At 32.5% G+C, this 22,813-nt stretch overlaps 1 protein-coding gene across 2 annotated transcripts; it reads right to left on the reverse strand.

Moving 5' to 3' along the window:
• Window positions 1-5,761: 5,761 nt before the first annotated feature.
• LOC100255551 (ubiquitin carboxyl-terminal hydrolase 2) lies at window positions 5,762-20,977 on the reverse strand. 2 transcript variants are annotated; one of them, XM_059736991.1, is made up of 4 exons: window positions 20,777-20,977; window positions 17,427-20,302; window positions 14,039-14,098; window positions 6,419-6,552 (listed from the first exon to the last, which is right to left on the reverse strand). In XM_059736991.1, exons 2-3 carry the CDS (start codon window positions 20,294-20,296, stop codon window positions 14,086-14,088), a joined length of 2,883 nt encoding a protein of 960 aa, XP_059592974.1. In that variant the 5' UTR covers window positions 20,297-20,302; window positions 20,777-20,977; the 3' UTR covers window positions 6,419-6,552; window positions 14,039-14,085. The 2 variants fall into 2 exon arrangements, with proteins under 2 accessions (XP_059592973.1, XP_059592974.1); XM_059736990.1 differs by lacking the exon at window positions 14,039-14,098 and having other exon boundaries at window positions 5,762-6,552; window positions 20,777-20,976.
• Window positions 20,978-22,813: the final 1,836 nt, after the last annotated feature.

The following is a 22,813-nucleotide window of genomic DNA, read 5'->3' on the forward strand; positions in this document are numbered from 1 at the left end:
TGTCACCATATATGTCTAATAACTTCAAAACATGATAATGTACGCTAAGATCATAGTATGGTGGACAAACACAGAGTACACTTATGTACTCAAAACACTCGAGGAAAGTATTTACAAGTTTACATGAGATCAAGTCATCAATGACTTTTGATTAAACTTTGCTTCAAGAACACATGTTTACCACCATTGGATCAAAATCAAGTTTAAGGTTGACACATTCTTCACTAAGACTATGGAAGAATATTAAACACATTACAAAAATGTCATTCATCCATCTTCAAATATAAAAATTAAGAGCAATTCAAAAGATTTTCTTTGTGAAAGATTTAAAAGTTTAGTTGAAAATAAGTAATCTCCGACCCTCAATTAAATTTTGTTTCAAGAACATGTATTTATCATCCTTGGATCAAAATCAAGACAATTAATGCTTTTTGCTCGCATGAGCTTAAACTACATATAACACCAAAAAAAAAAGTAAGCTAAGTTAAAAACTTAAAAGCGTGACTTAAGCGAAAGTTAGGACATGCTCGCAAGATTAAAATCCTTAGTCTTGCCAAAATTAAGAACATAGAAAAAAATGAACTACATTTGACTTAATCATCTCTTTGTGAAGGTAAATAGGCAACTTGGAGAAATGGCCTAAGTTCAATCACCACCACAAAAAAACAAAACAAAACAAAACAAAAAAGACAAAAAACAAAATTGCAAGTGTTAAGTGTGGGCCTAATTTTAATTAAGTGTTAAAAGTTTTACACCTTGCAGTATAAAGATTATGATTTGACTACATAGGTGTTAAGTGTAGCTTCAATTAAGTATTAAAGGTTGGACATCACTATGCATCTAAGTCAAGTCAATTCACATGAGTGAAGACTTTAGCACTTAAGTCACATTAAATGTCGAAAGGATGACACCACACAACATCAAGGTTATGACTTGTATGCATAGGTGTTAAGTGTAGTTCCAATTAAATGTTTAAGATTGAACATCGGTACGCATTCAAATTGAGCTAATTCTCATAAGTGAAGACTTTAGCACTTAAGTCATATTAAGCATCAAAAGTACGACATCGTCCAACATTAAGGTTATAACTTGTCTACATAGGTATTAAGTGCAGTTCCAATTAAATGTTAAAGGTTAGATATCAATACGCATCCAAACCAAGCCAATTTGCATGAGCAAATACTTTAGCAGTTAAGTCGTATTAAGTGTCGAAAGTACAACACCATGCAACATCAAGATTATAACTCGTCAACATAGGTGTTGAATATGCTTTTAATTTTTATTAAGTTTTAAGAAGTTGGACACCACTATACTTTTAAGCAAAGCTAATTCATATGAGTGAAGATTTTAGCACTTAAGCCACATTAAGTATTGAAAGTACAATATCGCACAACGTCAAAGTTATGACTTGTCTATATGAGTGTTAAATATGGCTCCAATTTTAATTAAGTATTAAAAGTTGGACACAACTATGTATCCAAGCCAAGCCAAGCCAATTCACATGGATGAATGCTTTAACACTTAAGTGTTGAAAATACGACACCACTTCATGTCAAGGCTATAACTTAATTACATGAAGGTCAAACTTTAAATATTCATTTTTTTATGGATATTTAAGTTTGTAAAAAATTAATCTTAGAGTGTTAAATTATTACCTAAAAGTAAATTTATTTCTACAAGGGATGAAGATCAATATATGTTTAGGAATGATGACTCTTTTTCTTCCTTGAAAAAGTTTACAAGTTTGAAGATGCACCAAAGATGAAAGACTTCTCGTAGAGTTTGAGATGGTTTTTTCAAATTAGTCTACATATAAAAAAAATATGGAGCATAAGTTGGAAGAGAAAATGCCTATGAAAAAAAAAAGGAAAGTAGATGTATAAATAAGAAATTTTCCTATTAACACAAGGTCTTCCCTTGGAATCAAGTCGAAAGAAAGGAAGAAAGCAAAATAAAGTTTGGGAAAGAGAGATTTTAAAATAGGAAACCTCTTATTAAAATATTTCTTTGGAAAAAAAATCAAAGAAAAATGAAAGTTAACTTGAAGACCCACCTCATATACATGACAAGGCATGTACATGATATGACTTACAGTAGGAGCATTTGTAAACATCAAAATTTTAGTTGATTAAATTACAACTAAATTATTCATCATAATCGTGACTCTTTAGTTCAATAAAATTTGGACTTGACAAGCGATGAATCATACAATTGGACATGTGGCATGTATTAAAAAATGTGACACATGATGTAATTTGGAAAACTACAAAATTAAGTCTTGAAAATTAAATTAAATCTTCCAATTAAAGTTAAAAGAAAATTAAAAATAAAATATTCTCCTATTAGCCAATTTTTTTAGTGAAGGAGATAAGTTGCTAAAAATCAATGAACGAAATTCTTTGAATTAAATAATTAAATCTTGGGAATTTCAAATTTAATTATATAATTTAACCTATAAATAATGATGACTTCCTTTAATGAAGGGAATTGACCAAAAAAAAAAAAAACTTCACATAGGAAAAGACACTATAAAGAGAATTCTCCGCAACAGAAGTAGACACATGTTTTTTATCATTCAACAAGTTCATTTAGGAAAAAGCCATTAAAGTGAAAAAATTAGGGAAAAATATTCTTTTGTAAAGAATATTAACATTGAGATTGTACCCCACAATTAATTAATTTTAATACAAAATTTTGTATGCATATATTTTTCCTATTGTGTTGCTATTTTTATAAGACTCCATGAAATTTGTATGTAAAGAATCCCCTTCCTTGACAAATTAACAAAAAAGTTGTGGTTCTTGTCACTTCAATTGGGTGTGGGAGAGGCGGATATACTAACTGGGCTAGAGGTTGAGATTTACGGGAAAACATGATATAGGTCAAAGAGATATATATCGTGTGCATTGAAGTAGATTAATCCTGTGTTAAAGAAACGTTGAAATAAGTTTGGTAAACTTGTTTGGGTAAGTTCTGCGGCATGTGATAAAAGTGGAAAAGTTTTTAAGCCTATGCTTTCCTCATTTGGTATGAAAGGTAGAATTGTCTTCTCAACCAAAGTCTTTTTTATCGAGTTCTACATCGATTGGGTCACCCTTAATTTTCTTCGCATTCTTTGGCTTATGGGACTTCCAAGAATTCAGAGTTAGTGCCAAGCTTGCAAGTTAAGCAAACATCATAGGTCTACTTTTCATACTAAACTCAATAAGAGGAGTTTCATTTGTTAAGACAGATAGGAAGTTCTTTCTATATTTCAGAAATCATGTAGGATAAATGATGGTTGGAGTCGAGGCTTTAGATAAAAGTGTCACGATGAACATGCAAGAGGTGACGAGGAAAGAAAGAAGGATGTTGCAGAGGACATGCATGAAAGTTGACACGATACAAATGTGAAGCCCCATGCAATATATTCCAACGTTGACATATGCCTTCAACCACTTTCTGGAGTTAGGTTGTTGCCAGGATGACGGTTGTACGTGTAGCTTTATTCTTACGTTATCGTGTGTTCTGTTCATGAAATATCGTTTGTTTTTAGGTTTCTTTTACGCTGTTTCTTAAGATTTGTTAGGTAGAGCCTCACGTTACTCATGGCTGAGGGATGTGAGACAATAAGAATAGGTTCCTTATTTTTGGCTACTCTCTACTCTTTTAAGACTTCAACACACCTAAGCAATAGAGTTGGGTGATTTCGCCGCCAATGGAGGCTTTCCTTCTTTTCTTTGCAATTATAGAATGGAAAAATCTAATATAATATGATTTGATTGATCGTTTTTCAATTTAATTGAAAATGATGTTACTCGTAAAATCGATTGGACATGGACAAAATGTTTGAATATTTTACTGAAATATCGGTGAAATATTGGATATATCGGGAGGAGTTGAAACGGGCACTAAAAATCGATTGCATAAAAAATCTTCAAAAAATCGAGAATATCACCAATGAGCTTTGGGTCAATAACTCGTCAAAAAATTGGCAGCAAGAAACAAGTTGGAGTCAACGCAAAAAATCTCCTATTAATCAGCAAATTTTTCAAAATATTGCTAATAAATCAACCATTAATCCGTCATTTTTCAAAAAAAAAAAAAAATGGCGATAAATAGTAGATTTTAAAAAAAAAATTCAATTCTTTTTTGTTTTAATATTTTTCCATGTTTTTTAAAAATCCCCTATGTGCTTTTCTAATTATTTTTCTAATTTATCTTTTATTTTAAATTTATATTACCCTTTTATTTTATATTATCCTTTCATTTTTAGTTATTTTTTATATTTATCTCACTAATCCTATTTTAAAAAATTATTATCACTTTACTTTTAGGTTTTTTTATTTATCCTTTTAATATTATTTAATTTTAAATGTTTTTTAAATATTAAAATATAAATTTATTCAAAATTTGCTAAAATATAAAAAATAATAATGACTAATATTTTATAAATTAAAATTAATTTAATAAGATAAATTATTAATATAATTTTTAATAATTTATTTAAATAAATTAATGTTAATAGGAAAAAGTTATCACCACATATTTGTAATAAAATTTTAGAAATTAAATCTCAAATAAAATATTTTTATATAAATAAATTTAATTTTTTATTTAAAAGGCAAAAAAATATGTTTTAATAAAAACATATTTTAATTTTTAAAATAAATGAATATAAATATATTAAAGGAATTTAAGATAATTTTTTCTAAAAAAATTGGTAAATAACCATATCTACATCGATTACACTTACAAAATAATTTTAACATGAATATTCTTATTTATTTTTATCATTTTTTTTTTAATTTTTCAAGCATTTCCATGAATTTAGATATTTTCTTCCACCAATATATTTTTGTCAAAATATCCACTTATCAATATTTCGATATATCCTTAAAATCCAAATATCAATATATCCCGTGTTTACTGATATTCTCGTCCTTGATGCTAGGTTAATTTGAATGGGAATGAGAATATATTTAGATTTGTACTAAAGTCACTCTATTAATGTCCCTGCTTCCTTCCATACTAAGTCATTTCTTACGTCTTATTTTTTGTGAGATGAAAAAGAAAAAGAAAAAAAAATGGATACAAAAGAAGATATGCCGGTTCCTAAGTAAGAATTATTTTATTTTTAAATTTTTTTAAGTTGCTCATAAAATAATAATGTTTTTAATACTTTACAAAATAACTTTAACATGAATATTCTTATTTATTTTTATCATTTTTTTTTTAAGTTTTTCAAGTATTTTCATAAATTTTGAACATTTTCGTTTCATCAACATATTTTTGTCAAAATATCCACTTATCAATATTTTCGATATATCGATAAAATCCAAATATCAATATATTTTTTGTTTACAGATATTCTAGGTTAATTTGAATGGGAATGAGAATATATTTAGATTTGTACTAAAGTCACTCTATTAATGTCCCTACTTCCTTCCATACTAAGTCATTTCTTAATTTTTTTTTAAGTTGGTCATAAAATAATAATGTTTCTAATACTTTACATAAAAACATTATTATAATTTTTATTATTCATTGTGTCATGCTCAAACATAATGGTTATTTCATACTTCAAACCTTGAAGACTCAAAATACAAATGACTCAAATAAGCTTCTTATATAACTTCAAATTTAAACAATGCAAATGGTAAACCATTTTTAACATTCAAACAATATGCCAAAATAAAATTCCAAATCGAAAATCCTAGTAGAAATCAATATCTCATCCCAACCATCGCTCTGGGCCATTGATTAGAGGGCAAGAGGTGTGTAGTAGTAATATATGAACTGATAGGGCACATAATGCTATTCATGTCCAAGCAGTCGTATCTCTCTGGATGTTAATGAGTTGTTGCAAAAGAAATAACTCCTCAGTGTTTCAATTAAGCTGAAGAGATTCCAGGACAAATGGGACCCAGAATTTCCACATTTTCTCAGGAGTGTGGAAAGTGTACAATTTTGAGCTCATCACATATCAAAAAGGAAAAAATTTTAAAATGAAAAATAAAAATAGAATGGCTATCATCATATATCTCGCAATTGGCGTTATACACTCACCTCTGCTGCTGCTGCTACTACTGCTCTCTCTGTGTGTCTCTCTGGTGAGGGTGGGGGTGGGTGCTTAGTTTCATCCCCAGACAGTCAGTCAATGAACATCATTAGGGGCATGCAAAGCAGACGTCCATATATCTCTCTCTCTCTCTCTCTCACTCATACATTCGTCCCAAAACTCACAGAAGCTCAGCATCTCATCATCTGCTGAGAGGACACCTCCATCTCATGTGAAATTTCTTCTTCTTCAAGGCTTCAAGGGAAGCTTGTTATATCTTTTCATAGAACAAGATGTAGGCCTCACATCGAAGAACTTCATCCAGGGAAGTTTCACGCACAGAAGCATCACTAGCATAATACCACACACCCCGTCCACTTTCTTTTTTAGCCTGCCCACTGCTCCTCCTCTCCCCTCCTCTCACATATGCAACATAGTGCCCCATTCTCATGCTTCCAGAATGCTCCACTACTCCAACCAGCCGATATTCATATTTTCCTTTCTCTACACACCTGCAACATATATGCTCAAGATGAATCCTCATTTTATACACCACTTTCTGTCATTCATAAACCAGTTGCATACAAAGAAATACCATAAATTTCTACTGATGATTTATCACTTGATACATTATATGAAACAATCCTTGATATGTCCATGACATTGATGACAAAATGCTGATTTATATCTCAGAGGTGTTCAAGCTGTTACAAGTTTTTCAACATATTTTCAGGATATCAATAATACCACTAGATAATTAAAGAACACTTCAATAGAATATTGAGACAATTCTTTTTTACCATCTTTTACATATACTGTTCTATTTCATTTCTTTATTAAAAAGCTAGAAAAATTAATAGCGGATATTATTACCTCATAGACAAAGGAAAGAAGATATCACAATGGAATTTGAAAAAAAAAAAAAAAAACCGAGCCAATAATGGCTTGTTATAATGGAAAAAAAAAAAAAACTAACACTAAAAAAGAGCGAGAAGAATTAATTAATGAATGAACCTTGAAAGTAAATTGTTAGTAAATATCAAGATAAAAACACAAGGGAAAAAAAATGATACAACAATAGCCACCAATTGAAGGGGCTAAAAATCTCTTGAAGGTCTTTAAAACCGAATCCCCCTCTAAGCCAAGAAGTTTTCTCATTGAATGGCTATGGCCCATCTATAATGTGACACCTCAAGTCTTCTAGGAAGGTCTAAACTTTCCCCATAAGGCAGATCATACCACCAAGGTCCACCATTACCAGTATATTATTTTTATGGCATAAAAAATTGTGCCATCCTTCAGTTTATTCACTTCAAGGATCTTTTAGTTTAGCTCAGTTGTTTTGAAAGAAAGGGGTCTAAGTTTCCTAAACATTGTAAATTCTCTCATTGTCATAGCACGAATAAAAGTTCCCCTCGCCATTGTTGATAATTGTGATTGGCATCTCTCTAGCACTTTGTTTTTGTTTAATTACAAGTGGGTCTTTTTGATAGGCTTGTTTTAGCTATATGATTACAAGTGATTTTTACATATATGGATGACTATTTAAGTGACATGCATTTATTACAGATAAAAGAGTGATGTCTTTTATTGTTTTAAGAACCTTGATCACATAATTTCCACTAAATTTAATACTAAACATCAGAATTCTTTAATTGGATAACAATGGAGAATATGTACAAGGATATAGGTTCTTCCTTCTTCAATAATTGCATTCTATATCAGACAACTTGCATTGATACTCCCCAAAACAAACAAGCAGAAAGAAACTCCATTACTTTTTTTTTTCCTCGTATCAATGATCAATCTACTAGTAAACTTTATCCCAATGCCATGAAATGTGTGTTCATTGAGTTTCCCCAGTTTAGAAAATGAATATAGCCATACAAGGTTTGAAAGGAAGACCAGAATTTGGACTAATGCCATCCAGATAAACCATGCCTAATCATTCCACCCACACCATAAAAATAAATAAATAAAATAAAATAAAATAAAAAATTAATATATTTAATGTCAACCATACCAAAGAATCAAGCAGATTGAAGATACTAAAGTAGAGAATCCTCAAGCACCAATGTTTGAAAGAATGAAGATGCAAGCAATCTTCCATTCAGAATTAAATATGCCAAACAACTTATAGTCACTAATAAAGAGAGTTGATAGCTGTTACCTAAAATCAGTAAATCTAAGCATTAAAATGTTCTAATCTTGGTTTATTCAACGTCTCTCTAAAATAAAAGATTTGAAAACAACTATCACACTACATAGCAACACTCCAGTATGCAAAATAAAACATGCTGTCCAGCTTATCTATGCAGCCGTTAACCATTCTGGATGACTCAAAAAGCTACAGCACCAGTCCCCCAAGGTTGAAAGAAACTCGACCTTGAATTTATATTACTTTCCAGGTCTACTGAAATCCCAAACAATACCTTCCACTCCTTTGAAATCCTAAGTGGATGAATTGACTACACATTAGCCTTAGTTCTCATGAGATAAATCTTGCACATCAGACATGGGTTTGTTCCCCTTTCAATGGCCTTATGAACAATTTTTTTTTAAGGCATATGCCAACAACATGACATGACTATTTTTTTTTTTTCTATTTTTTTTTAGAACTGCATTAAAAATGAATAAAAGCACATGAGAAGGATGAGGAGTCCTCCCCATAGTTACAAAAAGCTGATAAAAAATGGCTAAATCTTCCACAACACAAGAAGACCTAGCCAACCGGTTTAGACTCAAAAGAAATACAAAAGCCTCTCCACAAGCCCACACAAAACTCCTCTCATTGCCATCCAGAGGCCCACACAAAGCATGGCATGTCTCTATCACAAAGGCTATTTCAAGAAATGGAATTAGTTCCATCCTTGCACCTTTGTAATCTCTACTAAATAATCTCTTTCTATAAAACTTCCCAAAAGTGGTCAAATTTCACCTTCTTATTACAATTGTAATAGAACTCTCCATGCTCTAACTTTATACCAATCATAGGAACATCAATATCATCCAAGTACCCATCATGTATAGAAGGTAACTTCGTCATGTTCAAACTTTCTCCCTTTGGACATTCAATGAACATAAGTGAGGCTTCTTAGTCAACAATTACATATCGATCATTAACTATTATTAAAGGTCACACTTACATCATTCGTCAAACACTTTACGATCATATGAATATATGATAACTTCATTATAAAAGTGAATAATACAACTCACTTAAATTACCCTCATCAAGAACATCATAGATTGTTGGGGAATCGTAATCAATCTATTGGATTATCTCTACCAAAATTTTCATCCTCAAGACTATCTTTCAATATGTCCAAAAGGTAATGGTTGCCTTCTTGAGTCTCTATATGAGCCCCTAATATTTCCGGTGCAGAAGCATTTGCACAGCTCACCACAAATCTTAAATTATATACCTTAGTTCTATGGAAGCTCAACCATGTCCAACCATGATGCAATGAGCTTCTGAAGGTTTATTAACAAAAAGGAACAAAAAAGGCAAAGTTGATGGAACCAAGAAGTTTGGTAATTTGAAAGGCCGTGGTAGGTTGTTCTATTTACAGTTCAGCTTCTTTATAAATTAAAGTCATATGATGAAAATTTCTTCAAGTTCTTATATATATTTTTTTTAACCTTTCTAATTTCTAAAAAAATTCCTATTTTATGTTTTTAATTCCATTATTTGGAAGATTTAAAAGTTTTGAAAAATTAAGAGTTCTAGATTACCATATATGTTGGCTTTTTTGTTATGGTTTTGTTGAACTTTAAGATTTTCTTCAAGCCTATAAATTAGGATTATGTCCCTCTTTGCAATTCCCAAAAAAGTGAGGATCATATAAAGAAAATTCAAGGAGACTTTTGTGGGGAGATGCCAGGGAAAGAGGAAAAATCCATTTGGTAAATTGGTTAGATGTTTTTAAGGATAAGAAGTACGGAGGGTTGGGTCTAAGATTGGAGGGCCTTAATCAAGCCTTGCTAGGCAAATGATTGTGGACGTTATCTTTTGAGTAGAAGAGCTTGTGGATACATGGAAAATTTAGGGAGATGGATGGGATAGACTACTACTTGAGGGGTAAAGGATCCTTTGGGGATGAGCCTAAGGAAAGACATCAAATTAGCTATCCGAATTAGAAATGGTAGACGTACAAGATTTTGATGGTATAGATGGGCGGGGGAGTTTCAGTTAAAAGATGCATTCCCTTCGCTTTTTAGAATAGCTTTCTCCAAAAATGCTACAACAGCATATTTATGGGATGGCAAGGGAAGTGGTGGTAGCCATTGGGAGGTTCAATTTAAAAGACTCTTCCAATATTGGGAGATAAAGGAGGTGACCCAATTTTTAGAGCTTATTTTCCCTTTGAAAGTGTAAGGAGAGAATGCTTTACTTTGGAAAGGTGATAAGAGGGAAATTTCAATGTCGAGTTGTACAACAAATCCTTAAGTTCTAAGAGTAATTTAGTATTTCCAGCCAAAGAGATTTGGGGATCCCAAGCTCCCCTTAGAACGTATTTCTTTTTGCATGGGAAGCTGTTCGGGAGAAGATCTTAACTCTAGATATGTTAGTGAAGATAGGATGGTTCATGGTCAACAAATAAAGCCTTTGTAAATACAACAAAGAATCAGTTGCTCACATCTTGATTCATTATGATAAGACAGGTGCTATGGACTTTTCTATTAGCAGTCTGGCTTGAAATGGGTGTTTCTGGTTTCAATGAGAAACCTCCTCCTTGAATGGAAATTTAAGGGGTTAGATAAGAAGGGAAGAATTGTTTGGCACATAGCTCCAATTTACTCATTTTGGGGTATTTGGAAAGAGTAACCAAAGAACTTTTGATGATGAAGAACTCTTGGATCAAAGATTGAAGGAATTCTTTATTAAATCAATATTACATTGGTCCCATGCTTCACTGGAAATGAAGTACCCCTCTATTTAAGATTTCTTAGATGCTCTTCCTTGTGGATAGTTTGGCTTTTTTAGTAAGCTAACCTTGCATATGTTTGGTGCTTGTCTTGTGATATTTTGTGTATACTGCCAGTATACATCGGGTGACCCCCTCTTTTTTTCACTTCTTAAATACATGCTTTTGTTGTCTATCAAAAAAAAAAAAACAAGCTTCCGTCAAAAGATGATTTTTTTTTTCTTCTTTTTAATAGGGAAAGAGGATAAATTCAATTAAAAAGCACCTAACACCCAAAAAAAATGGTGGGGGGGGGGGGGAGAGGAAAGTGAAAACAAAATGAATGGTAACAACTTTTGCAAGTTCTTATGTCCTTTAATGATTAAACTCTCTTTACTTTTTTTTTTCCTAAGTAAGACTCCTAAAAGACCTTAGTAAGAGTTAGACTTTTCCATTTTTCCGTATATTTTTCTTCTTCTTCAATTTTACTTTTTTTCCACTACCATAAACCCTAATCCCCATTCACCACCCCAAATCCTAAAAGGCTGAAACCTAAGTCCATTGGGGATTTTATTAATGCTAACCTACCTAGGGGTATTATAAATTAAACCAATAGGATTTAGGCTCCAATACCTAAAGTTGATAGGAACAGAATCTAAACCTTATTTGTCCAAACTAACACCTTGCTCAATTCAAGCACAACATCAATCAACAGTAAGAAAGCATCATGAAGCTAAAAAATACTAGGATTAGCCAACCCTAGGGCACCACTTTGTGATTGAAAGAAAGGCTACATGACTCATCTTCAATTCAAAGTCAATTATGCCATACATAAAGTTATATAAATTTTAAAAAAAGACCCTAATGGTGTGGAAGGAGAGGAATAGATTAGCCTTTAGGGGGGGTGTGTTGAATATTCAGAAGTTAAAGAATTTTTTTGTCTGTAATTTGTGGAGTTGGGCCAAATTGTATGTAGGTGAGGAGGCGTTCTCCCTTATAGGCTTCCTGGAGTGGATAGCACCCACCTAAAGGGAGGTGATTCTTTTTGTCTTTGTTTTTTGAGGCCCTAGCCGCCTTGTATACTCCCTGTATGCTTTGTGGTGTTCTGCCTTTTTTAATGCATATCCTTTACTTATCAAAAAAAAAAAAAAAAAAGACCCTAATGAAACAGGAAAATTACATGATATAGACTGCACTCTATGATTCACTATAGAATACAGGCTATACATCTTATATGCATGCAGATGTCAAACATCTGCTCCTTTACTTATCCATTAGCAAGAGGGCTCTCTCTCTCTCTCTCTCTCTCTCTCTATATATATATATATATATGTATATAATCAAACATAAGAAGCCTGTCCCTCTTTTACTAATCTAGAAAAAAAAAAAGACAACACAAAACCACTACAAAAACTATTAAAACATAGAAGAAGCCCATCTCTCTCTTCCTTGTCCAGAAAGGACAATGCAAAAAAACTACTGAAACATAAAAGAAGCTCACCCTCTCTCACTCCCTCTCTCTCCCTCACACACACACACACCAAAAACCAAAAATTGATTGAAATGAAGTTAGAACTCACCATCCTCCTTCTCATCTTGGAGATAAACTATATCTCTCACAACAGAAATGCAAAATTCATTGAAAGGAAGCTAAGGCCATGTTTGGTAACCGTTTCTCCAAAACAATTCTGAAAAATAGGTTTTAAGAACAAATTTTTAGAAATGTTCTCTAATGTTTTGTAAAACAAATGTCTATTTGGAACTTGAAATGTTTTTAACTTGTTTTCTATGTTTTAAAAATAACTTTTTTATGTAGTGTTTTACTTTTAATTATTCTTCATATTTGTATGATTATTTTTTAAAACAACTAAAAGATATTCTCGAAAAACACCCTATTTTCTATTAAGAAAAGAAAATTGATTTATGTTTTCTGATTGTTAAACGAGTTTTCCTATTTTTTTTTTGTTTTGGAAAATAGAAAATTGTTTTCAAAAACAGTTACCAAACATGGCCTAAACCCCTCCAACTTCCTTCACTCCCTTGGGGATTAAGCGTTCCCTTTGAATTCACTTCATAAGAGTCTTTTGTTGTTGAAAAGTAATGGAATCTTCTCTTCCAAATCCTTTTTCCCAAAACATTTCTAAAGATCATCACCTTAAAGTTGTTCATCCAGAAAATTTCCTTGCAAGCACCCTTAAAATCAAGGCTCTGGTATAGTTAATATCAGGCAAGAAAGTCAATCAGTGTGAGAACCACCAAGCTAGAAGGGCTGAAAAAACTCTTCAGAGTCTTTAGATCAAGCATCTAGGTCTGAGGGCATTCCTCTTGCTATTACCATGTTTAATTGTAGTTTGATTAATCTGAACAAAGTATTGAGTGTGAAGGCTATGAGCTTGCTAAGAACTGTCCCACTTACACCACACGCCACTCCATGCTCCACCCCAGTGCCTTCAAGCTGAACCTGATGGATGCTAGTTTGATAATCCAAGTCAATGGGAATAATAAAAGAACTTTTACAAATCCAACTGAGGGAGAAACTTCCAGATAGCTTGAGATGGGTAGCAAAGGGCTATGTTATAACACAAAAAGATTCTAAAGAGTGTAAGACCATGAAAAGTCTTGGAGAAGATGCTACTTTAGGGTTAGGTAATTTAATCATAAAGGAAACTTCTCAATTGCAATAAGCTAGTTGAGGATAAGGATGATGATGGATCCTAGGGACCTCCCGTATGTTGGATTACTCATTTCTCTAGAATTGAGCGTTAGGTGGATGAGTAGGTAAGAGTTTAGAAGATTAGACTAGCTAAGAAAGAAGCACTAACAAGCATTACCTTTTGGGCTCAATAGTAAGTAAGATGTTTATTAGTCTTTCCTCTCCATTTATCTGTTCTTTTGTAAAGCACACAGAAAGTAATTTTATGGAATGATTTTACATTATCACTTTGTAAATTCTTTTACATCAATAAATTTTCGTTTCTATACAAATAAGAATAAATAAATAAATAAACAACTCAGTAAGGTTTCATTTAATTTAAAAAATTTCTCCTCTACATCAAACATGCTTGTTGGTTAGATGACTGATAGCAAGTACCTTGGAACCACACTCATAGACGTCATGTTTGAGAGGAACTTCGAATATTAAGAATTGCCCCTATTATATGATCCACTCCATATCAAATTTGATTGAGCAACAAATGAATATAAGATTCAAGATTAAGAAACACAATAATATACATACTTGTGCAGGGAATCTAAACTTCAAACATTTTCTTGTTTGGCCAGAACAAGAAGTTGCAATTTCCTCAGTGAAACAAGGAAACAAAATGTGAAATATTCTATTACACATTTTTCTTGTAATCTTTTAATGATACTATAGATAGGTAATCCACAAACCAAGACCAACACAATTATTGTTGTCTTGCATTATAACTTCAGTATATAGCGGAGGTTAGATAAGTTTATTACTTATTTTATTTACTTTCTGACATGTGAGTCCTGCCATTTCATTTGTTAGAAGAAGCATTCTAAATTTTGATTCAAGCCCATAAGTCACCATTCAACCTTTTGTTGCTCACCATCCAGTAAATATAGGTACTTATTTTATTTACTTTCTGACATGTAAGTCCTACCATTTCATTTGTTAGAAGAAGCATTCTAAATTTTGATTCAAGTCCATAAGTCAACATTCAACTCACCAAAGCTTTATCCCAACTTCTAAAATTTGACTGACATGTAGAGTATAATTGAAAAAGTGGACATGGGACTTTAGAATTTTAATTCCAATTTTCATCTCTTTTGGAATTGACAGTTACAATTGTTTGGATGAGAAAGAGAAAAAGAATAAGTTAATAGTTCTAATCAAAACATATAAAAAAAAATAATGATCAAGTGGAACCCATATAGAAAGAAAAATAACAAATTATAAAAGTCGTGTTAAAATAAAATGGAGATGCTCATTGAGCAACTATGAATCATTGATGAAACATTAGATAAATGGTAGAAAGAAATAACTAGAGAAAACAAAAAACCAATCAATATCAAACAAACTTAAGAATCTAAAAGTTCCAAGTGCTTAAATATCTTTCACAGCAATTGAATATCTTTAAGGGTGAATAGAAACCTTTGTGAGAATAGGCATGCTTTTCATTGAATTCTACTTGTGTTACTCTAATGTTTTTAGAACCAAACCCGTCATTAAATTAGAAAAGTTACTAGTTTATGACTTACTGGTCAAATCAATGGTTTAACCACGGTCGAACCCTGATGTTAGAATGACATCATGAATATATTTATTAAAATTAAAAATAATTATAAGAAATTGAAAATATATTTAACTAATTAAAAACCTTAATCATGTTTCATTTTTTACCTTTAATATTTAATTAAATTATGATGAGGATTCATATAAATACATCAATATTTTTAATTTTATTAAAGAAAATATGTATAATATTTAAGATAGAAACAATTCTATTATTTAATTTTATTTGTAGATCAAAAGTTATATATTCTATTATTTTATAATTTTAAAAAATATTAAATTATTTTCATATTTATTTATTATTATAAAAATTACCCATCAAAAAAAATACTTATTATTATAAAAATAAATATGAAGTTAAATATTTATGTTTATTTAAGAGTTTTAACTAATGATAATTTAAAATAAATAAATAAATAAATAATTAGTCTATTTGCAACAAACATTTTTAACAACATCCTAAATTAGACCAGTGGTTCCCCTTCTTCAAGCACAAATGCAACTAGTGTTTCAATCCTGCTGCTGCAATAAAAAAAAATTTGGGCATTTCTGTAACATTTTCTAAAGCTACCCAATATTGGAAAATTAAGAAATCAAAGAGGTCCTCAAATTGAAAAAGCTGTGAAATGGGCTTACAATCAACACAGCCCAGCAACCATATAAGAGACACTCTGGCCTGCCCCACCACCAACCATATAAGAGACACTTTGGGCTAGCCCCACCTGTGCTTGTTTTGGGCTGATTTTAAAATATGCCCAAGCCAAACGTGTTCACACAACTTGCCACTTTGTGCAGGCCAACGGTTCGACCGTTGGTTCAAGCAGTTCTCCACTGGTTTAGCATGTAAACTGTCCAAAAGTGAGAAATGGATGAGAGAGGTGTCTGGTTGACAGTTCAACTGGATGAACCCACTAATCCAGTCCCATTTTTTAAACATTGGCTACTCTGTTGCTCAATCTCTATCCACATTACAGAACAATGTAGACGAGAGAAATCGAGAACCAAATGAAACTTGAATCAGAAATCCAAGAGTAGAAAAACCTAAAGAGAGAAACTAGAGAGAAGTAAAAGAACCAAAGGAAGATGATTTGCAAGCAGTCAGATTTTGATGGAGTTTCTCAGGTCAGTCAATTGTTCCTGTTCTTAAAACTCTAGCCCCATTGAGTAGCAATTTGTTACCCAACCTAATATATATCCATACATACATATATATAGACACACACACACACACAAGGGTTAGAATTTGTAGGTCTGATTTCAAGTTCATCCCTTAAGTCTGCCTTCAGTTCCACCTTCACTTCTGTTATCAAATCTCAGCCTTACAGATTTAGTATTTTATGGTTATGGTAAAACAAAACTCTAGAATGCATTATGGATAATAGTTAGACACCCAAGACACAAGTCTGCCTATCCGGCGTTGAAAACACCTAGGCTTGATTTCCCTATGCTTAATTTGGTGCATTTGGAGAGAGTATAACTTAACTCTCAATGAAGAAGAGAAGTCATATCAAAAGCTGAAGGAGACACTCATAAAGGTCTTTTTAGACTAGTCTAGGATCCTGCTAGGGTTGGATAATCACACACTTTTTTACTTTTTTGATAATCTAAATTGTGGATAAAAGGTTATAAGTTTGCTGTTTTTTTGAATGGGTGTGTTCTTTAGTGCCTTTTGTATACACCCTGTAACACAGAGGTGTACTACATTTTGTTAGATGCCTTGTATGTAAAAATACCATTTGCCTATGAAGAAAAGAGGGGAAAAAATCAATCTAAATGAGAGAAAAATTTTCTCATTTCCAATACACCTAGAAATTTATGTGTAGAGGATAAGTTCTTCCCTGAACGGGGTGCCATAATTGTATTCCAACTTCACATTTCCTCACTCTTGAACACCAAACATTCCATCCTTTTGACATTAGTAATTCTACCCCTTTGGTTAAACCCTTGAAGTAAGTGTCATTGTCATTTATTGAAGTGCACCAACAACACACATACACACAAACACATATTTCTCAAGAAAAAGAGAAACAATAAAAGAGTAGTGTTTCCCATAATCAATACACCAGTTGTTTCAAAGACGGAAAATAATGCCTATTTCAGACAAGAGGGTGCCTAAAACTTTAAAATAAAATACAGCACAGCAACAACATAATCATCATCATCAACAAGGGTATGAGTTCAAAATATCCTAATGAAAAGTTCAAGAGTGATGGGGTACCTGGGTTCCATAAATGGCCTAAGATCAATTGAATCTTTGAAAACCACATGTCCATTCAATTTATTATAGCGCCCACGAGCATCTTGGCTGAACCTCTTCAGGTGAATGGTCAGAATAGGTGGTGCCTTATTAATGAGAATCCTTTTAGTTGCATCCCTCTTCACTTTTACACTTTCAGAATCCATCTCCTTGTCCTCATCTTCTTCTGATTCAAGCTCCCCAGTTAACATCTGTGAATTTCTTTGCTTACCAGTGTTACATCCAACACTATTAGGCTCATGAACACTACATGAATCACTGGCTGGATCACTTAAGCTTGCTTGACTGCAGGTTTTATAAGTATCTGAAGAATGTGATAGCTCTGGAAGAGCATAGTTCATCTTGCTTTTTCCTCCTTCACATTGAGAAACAACTGGGTTCACCTCAACTGTTTGGCTGGTTTGGAGTTTTAGGCCGTTTTGCTTTGAATCATCATCACTTATCCTGTCATGTGGTGCCAAGCCACCCAGAATATTATGACCATCATTTTTTACATTTTCATTATCAATGTCTTTGACTTCATCAGGAGAGATGTCCTTGCACAAACCAAATGGGCCATTTTGAATCTTACCCTCACTTCCATTCATCTGAATCTTAGATATAGTATTTGGCAGGTTGGTCCTTGTTTTTATCCTCTGGTCCCACAAAATTTTTGAACAATTCTCACAATGCCAAGCATGTTCATTGGAGAGAAGCTCTGGCTTTGTAAAATAGGTCAGACAACTATCTATTGACACCATGGAATTGGAATTATCAACTTCATCTGGATCAGACTCGCTGCTGTTTCTATTTATGAAACCAGTTCCCACAACTTCATTTGCGTTGAAGCTGTTATCGCCTAACAATGGTTGCAAATTTACCCCTGAAGCTGCCTCAGGCTCATCAAATAAGCCACCAAAACCATCAAAATCCAATAACTCTTCATTGGAGCCTGAAACTACTGAAGGCCCAACTTGTCCTGTTGTGATCTCTACAGCAGTTGATGTTTCTTCCTTGTAGGGAAGCAGCAAAACTTCAGAACTTTGAATTTGCACTGGGAGTTCTTCTTCCCATGAATTTGCAGAACAAGAATCTATTTTTAGATTTGGCTCTCCCTTGTGTGGATAAACCTGACTACTAAATTCAGAGGCATTTTGCAATAAGACATCATTCTGAACATTATCCTGGTTCCCTGAATCTTGAATAACTGAAACATCTTTATTTTGTGAAGCCACATTATGAACATCCAATACTGCTCCTGGATCAAGGTAATCCAACCATGTAAAAGTATCAGAGCAATCCAACAATGTAAAATCATCTGATGGTGCAGCTTTGGTCTCAGTAACATTCTCAAAGACTTGCTTGTTCTCAAATTCTTCCGAAGTAGAGATATTCTTTGAAACTGAATCCTTGACATCAGCCACGGCACATGGGGAAACTAAATCTGACCCCGCAGAATCACCTGAAGATGACACCAATTTTTCTGCAACAGGTGCACTAGATTGAATTTGGTTGGAAGAATCACCATCAGATGATGGGTGTTGAACGCTTAGAGCCACTAGAGAATCTGCATCCTTGTTTACTTTTGAACGAACCCTTCCAGCTTTCTTTGGTGGCAGCTTTGTTTTCTTAGGGCGAGATACTGGTTGGGTCTTCCTAGATGGAGGCTTCTTTGTTGGAACTGGAAGCGAGAGATCCAAAAATGGCTCATACACTGTTGAGGAGTGCCCACATTCCACACAACAAACAGTACTGGATATTTGGCCCCCAAACATTGTATCCACAAAAGTAGGAGCCTCATTTGGTGAAATCCCATCTTCTTGAGAGGAGTTTGCCCGTTTTCTGGCACCCAACTCTTCAGTACACAATCCATCGAGTAAACAACGGAGCAATTCATGACTGTCCTGCTGCTGATATCCCCTAAACTGGGGAGCCTTGGCACATACACACCCAAAAACAGATTTTGGATTTATTACGTTTCTCAATCCTGTGCCCGAACTTGTCTCATCAAAGACCTTCCTAAATGCACTAGTAAGAGGCCCTATAGAACCATCCAGCTTCAAGAAGTAATCCCGCAAATTGTTCATTGCCAGAAGATTTTGCATAATTGAATTAAAAAAGCAAGTATTGCCAATGTTGATCAAGCCTCTTACTACGTAAGAATCTCTTTCATCTAAATCACCTGAAAGAGTGTTATCTGGTATTATTTCAAGGTTGTTATCTGGTGTTTTTTCATTCTTGACACTGCCACCTCCATACCAAACATCCTCACCATCTACAGACGGCCCCTTCACAGATCGCCCCTTTACCAATTTCACAATGTCCAATAACATATCATTTGCTTCCATTTTGTCAACTGGAATTACCATTTTGCATGGGAAGCACCAGCGGAGATGAGGGTTTTCAAATTGGATCACCAGGGGGTGACGAGTTAGCCTGGCATGACGAACTGCATGGCTCTGAGGGGTTGTTGGCAATCCAACACCTCCACAGGCAAAATGCCCACATTCCAAACAGACCCAAATAGCTTTTGACTCCGATTTTGAATCCACGGAACCACTCCCTTTTTTCCCATGTTTACCCTTAGCTCTATTGCCCCGCCTATCAATAGTTCCTTCCCTGCAGTCTTCACAACGAATAGGTTCTGGCAACCCAAATTTTGCCGAGATTTTACCCAAATCAACACCCTTGTTAAAATGGATGCATGGTTCTCTCCCTTTGACCACTGTATTTCCATCAGCAACAGTCTCAGAACTTGGATTACATTGTTGGGGAACAATTTTCAGTGAAGAGGCCGAACCCCTCTTCTCCTTGTGGCCAGTTCGGCCTTTCTTCTTGACCTTTTTCCCCATTATATCCTAAAACCAAGGCATCAAAACCATAAACACTAAAGGGAATATTCAATAATCAACAAAAAGACCACATATAATAAACCAGAAACCAAACTAAGAGCCAAACTCCATTTCACATAGATTGTAAAAAGGCTTAAAACGATACTGTTTCAGATTGTGATTATTGAGAAAAACCCAGATGATAATCCAGATTTAAAAGCGTAATTAAGAGCAACCCAGATGACAAAATAGAAACAGAAAACAAGAGGACCAAACACATAAGCCCGTAATCCGCTGCAATATCTACAAGTCTTAAAAGACAATACAGATTGGGCTTTTTAATAGATGCCCAGATGATAATTTTGATTGAAAAGCATGAATAGAACAACTACGAAGCAATCATAGATGTGAGGAGCAAGGGATTCTAGAGACGGGGAAAAAAATGAAAAATGAAAAAGGAAAAAGGAAAAAGGAAAAAGTGGCAGTGAAGAAGGGATTTACCTGAAAATTAAGCTGGAGAGGAGCAAGATTGCCTCAGCAAATCTTGAAATGGGTTAGCTTCACATGGAGAGAAAGGAATGAGAGTGATGCTGAAAGACAAGGATCTGAGAGAGGCGAGAGCGGTGTGCGTATTTCAAGAGGTTTGGCGCACCCTCTGCTTCCACCCTCTCTCAAAGAGAGACTCAGAGAAGGAAAAAAGGGAGGTGAAAAATACAGCAGGGGTAAGAATCTGGGTTTTACCTGCTTGGACAAATCTGTAATAAAAACGGAAATATAGTGGCTAAAGCAATTTAGGGAATGCCTGTATAAGTGATAGTATACTTGTAAAATGACAAAAGATGCTCTTAAATACATCAATATTCACTATTTTTATATTTATTATACTTTTACATCATCCCAATTTCCCTCTGCACACACTTATTTTTCTCCATGTTTTAAATAAAATTATATAAAATGACCAAAATACCCTCTTTATTGGGACTGCCACTCACAAAACTTAATCATGAACTTTTGTTCTTCTCTACTCTCCATGTTTCTTTCCTTCCTTGCTTTTTCATTAATTTTTGTTAGACTAGAAAAAAGAGCTAAAGTCTAAACCATAGATGATGGCAATGGTCATATCTGCAACTACAATGTTTAACCATGCAATTATAAACCACCACTAACATGCTGCAAACTCAAAACAATTCTTAGTCACAACTGCAGCCGTACCGACAACGCCCCTTCTAATTTTTTTTCCGTCTTTATAAATCCATCTTCATCTCATAATTTTTTTCTCTTTATAACTTAGAATATATATAAAAATATTTCCGACAACCTTCTTTATTGTATAAAAAAAAAAGTATAATATTACAATAATATATTAACTTAGAAAATATTTTTTATAAAAAAAATTACACTAATTAAAAATTTGAAACACTTTTCAACACAATCAAATCAATATTAATATTTTTGAAACTAAAAAAAAAACTAATATTTGTATTTTGAAAATTAAAACATCAATATTATCAAAGACTAAAGCAATCAACGTTTATCTAAACTAAAACAATCAAACTAATATTAATATTTTCAAAAATTCGTTTTTTAATATATTAAGAAAATGGTTTTTTTAATCTAATAATCCAAAATTTCCTTTTTTTAATAAATCTAGAAAATTGTTTTTTTAATAAATATGTTCAAAGTTTATAAATTCCTAAAGTTTGTTTACTGAAAATTATGAGAATAGTGTTTTAAAAAGTGTTGTTTAGAAAGATGTTTTTTAATAAGTTTCTTAACTGAAAAATATGTTTTGATAAATGTTCCTTAGAAAATTATTTTTTAAATAAATATTCTTTAGAAATTTATTTTTTAATAAGTTTATTAACTGAAATTGTGTTTTAATAAACGTTCCTTAGAAAATCATTTTTAATAAGTTTGTTTGCTAAAAAATTATGTTTTAATAAACATCCCTTAGAAAATCATTTTTTAATAAGTTTGTTTATTGGAAATTATGTTTTAATAGATATCCCTTAGAAAATTGTTTTTCTATAATAACTTTGTTTATTGAAAATTGTGTTTTAATAAATTTCACTTAGAAAATCATTTTTTTTAAAATAAGTTTGTTTACTGAAAATTGTATTTTAATAAATGTTCTTTAGATTATCGGTTTTTTTTTAATAAGTTTGTTTATTGAAAATTGTATTTTAATAAATGTTCTTTAAAAAATCATTTTTTTTAAATAAGGTTTGTTTAATGAAAATTCTTAAAATAAGTGTTTAAATAAAGATTCTCAAAGTTTGTTTTCATAAAAGTTGTAAAAGTTATAAAAGTTTTCAAATTATGTTTAATTAAAATTTTCAAAATAAATGTTTTAATAATTGTTCTTAAAGTTATGTCTTTTAAATTTACTTAAATTTTGTTTCCATAAAAGTTTTAATAAGTATATTAATAAATTTTCAAAATAAGTGTTTTTTATTTTAAAAATTCTCAAAACTAGTTTATAATAAATTCTAAAAATTCTTTAATAAAAACCTTCAAGGTTAGTCTAAAAAATCTTCA

The sequence above is a fragment of the Vitis vinifera genome, chromosome 5 (assembly GCF_030704535.1).
Source record: "Vitis vinifera cultivar Pinot Noir 40024 chromosome 5, ASM3070453v1".
In the NCBI taxonomy this organism is placed as follows: Eukaryota; Viridiplantae; Streptophyta; class Magnoliopsida; order Vitales; family Vitaceae; genus Vitis; species Vitis vinifera.

Excerpts from the sequence above, each read along its gene's own strand:
- LOC100255551 (XM_059736990.1), bottom strand. The coding sequence starts at position 20,296 with ATGGGGAAAAAGGTCAAGAAGAAAGGCCGAACTGGCCACAAGGAGAAG. Across the intron at positions 6,553-17,426 it reads AGGCCATTTATGGAACCCAG|GTGTGTAGAGAAAGGAAAAT; the intron begins GTACCCCATCAC and ends TATATGTTGCAG.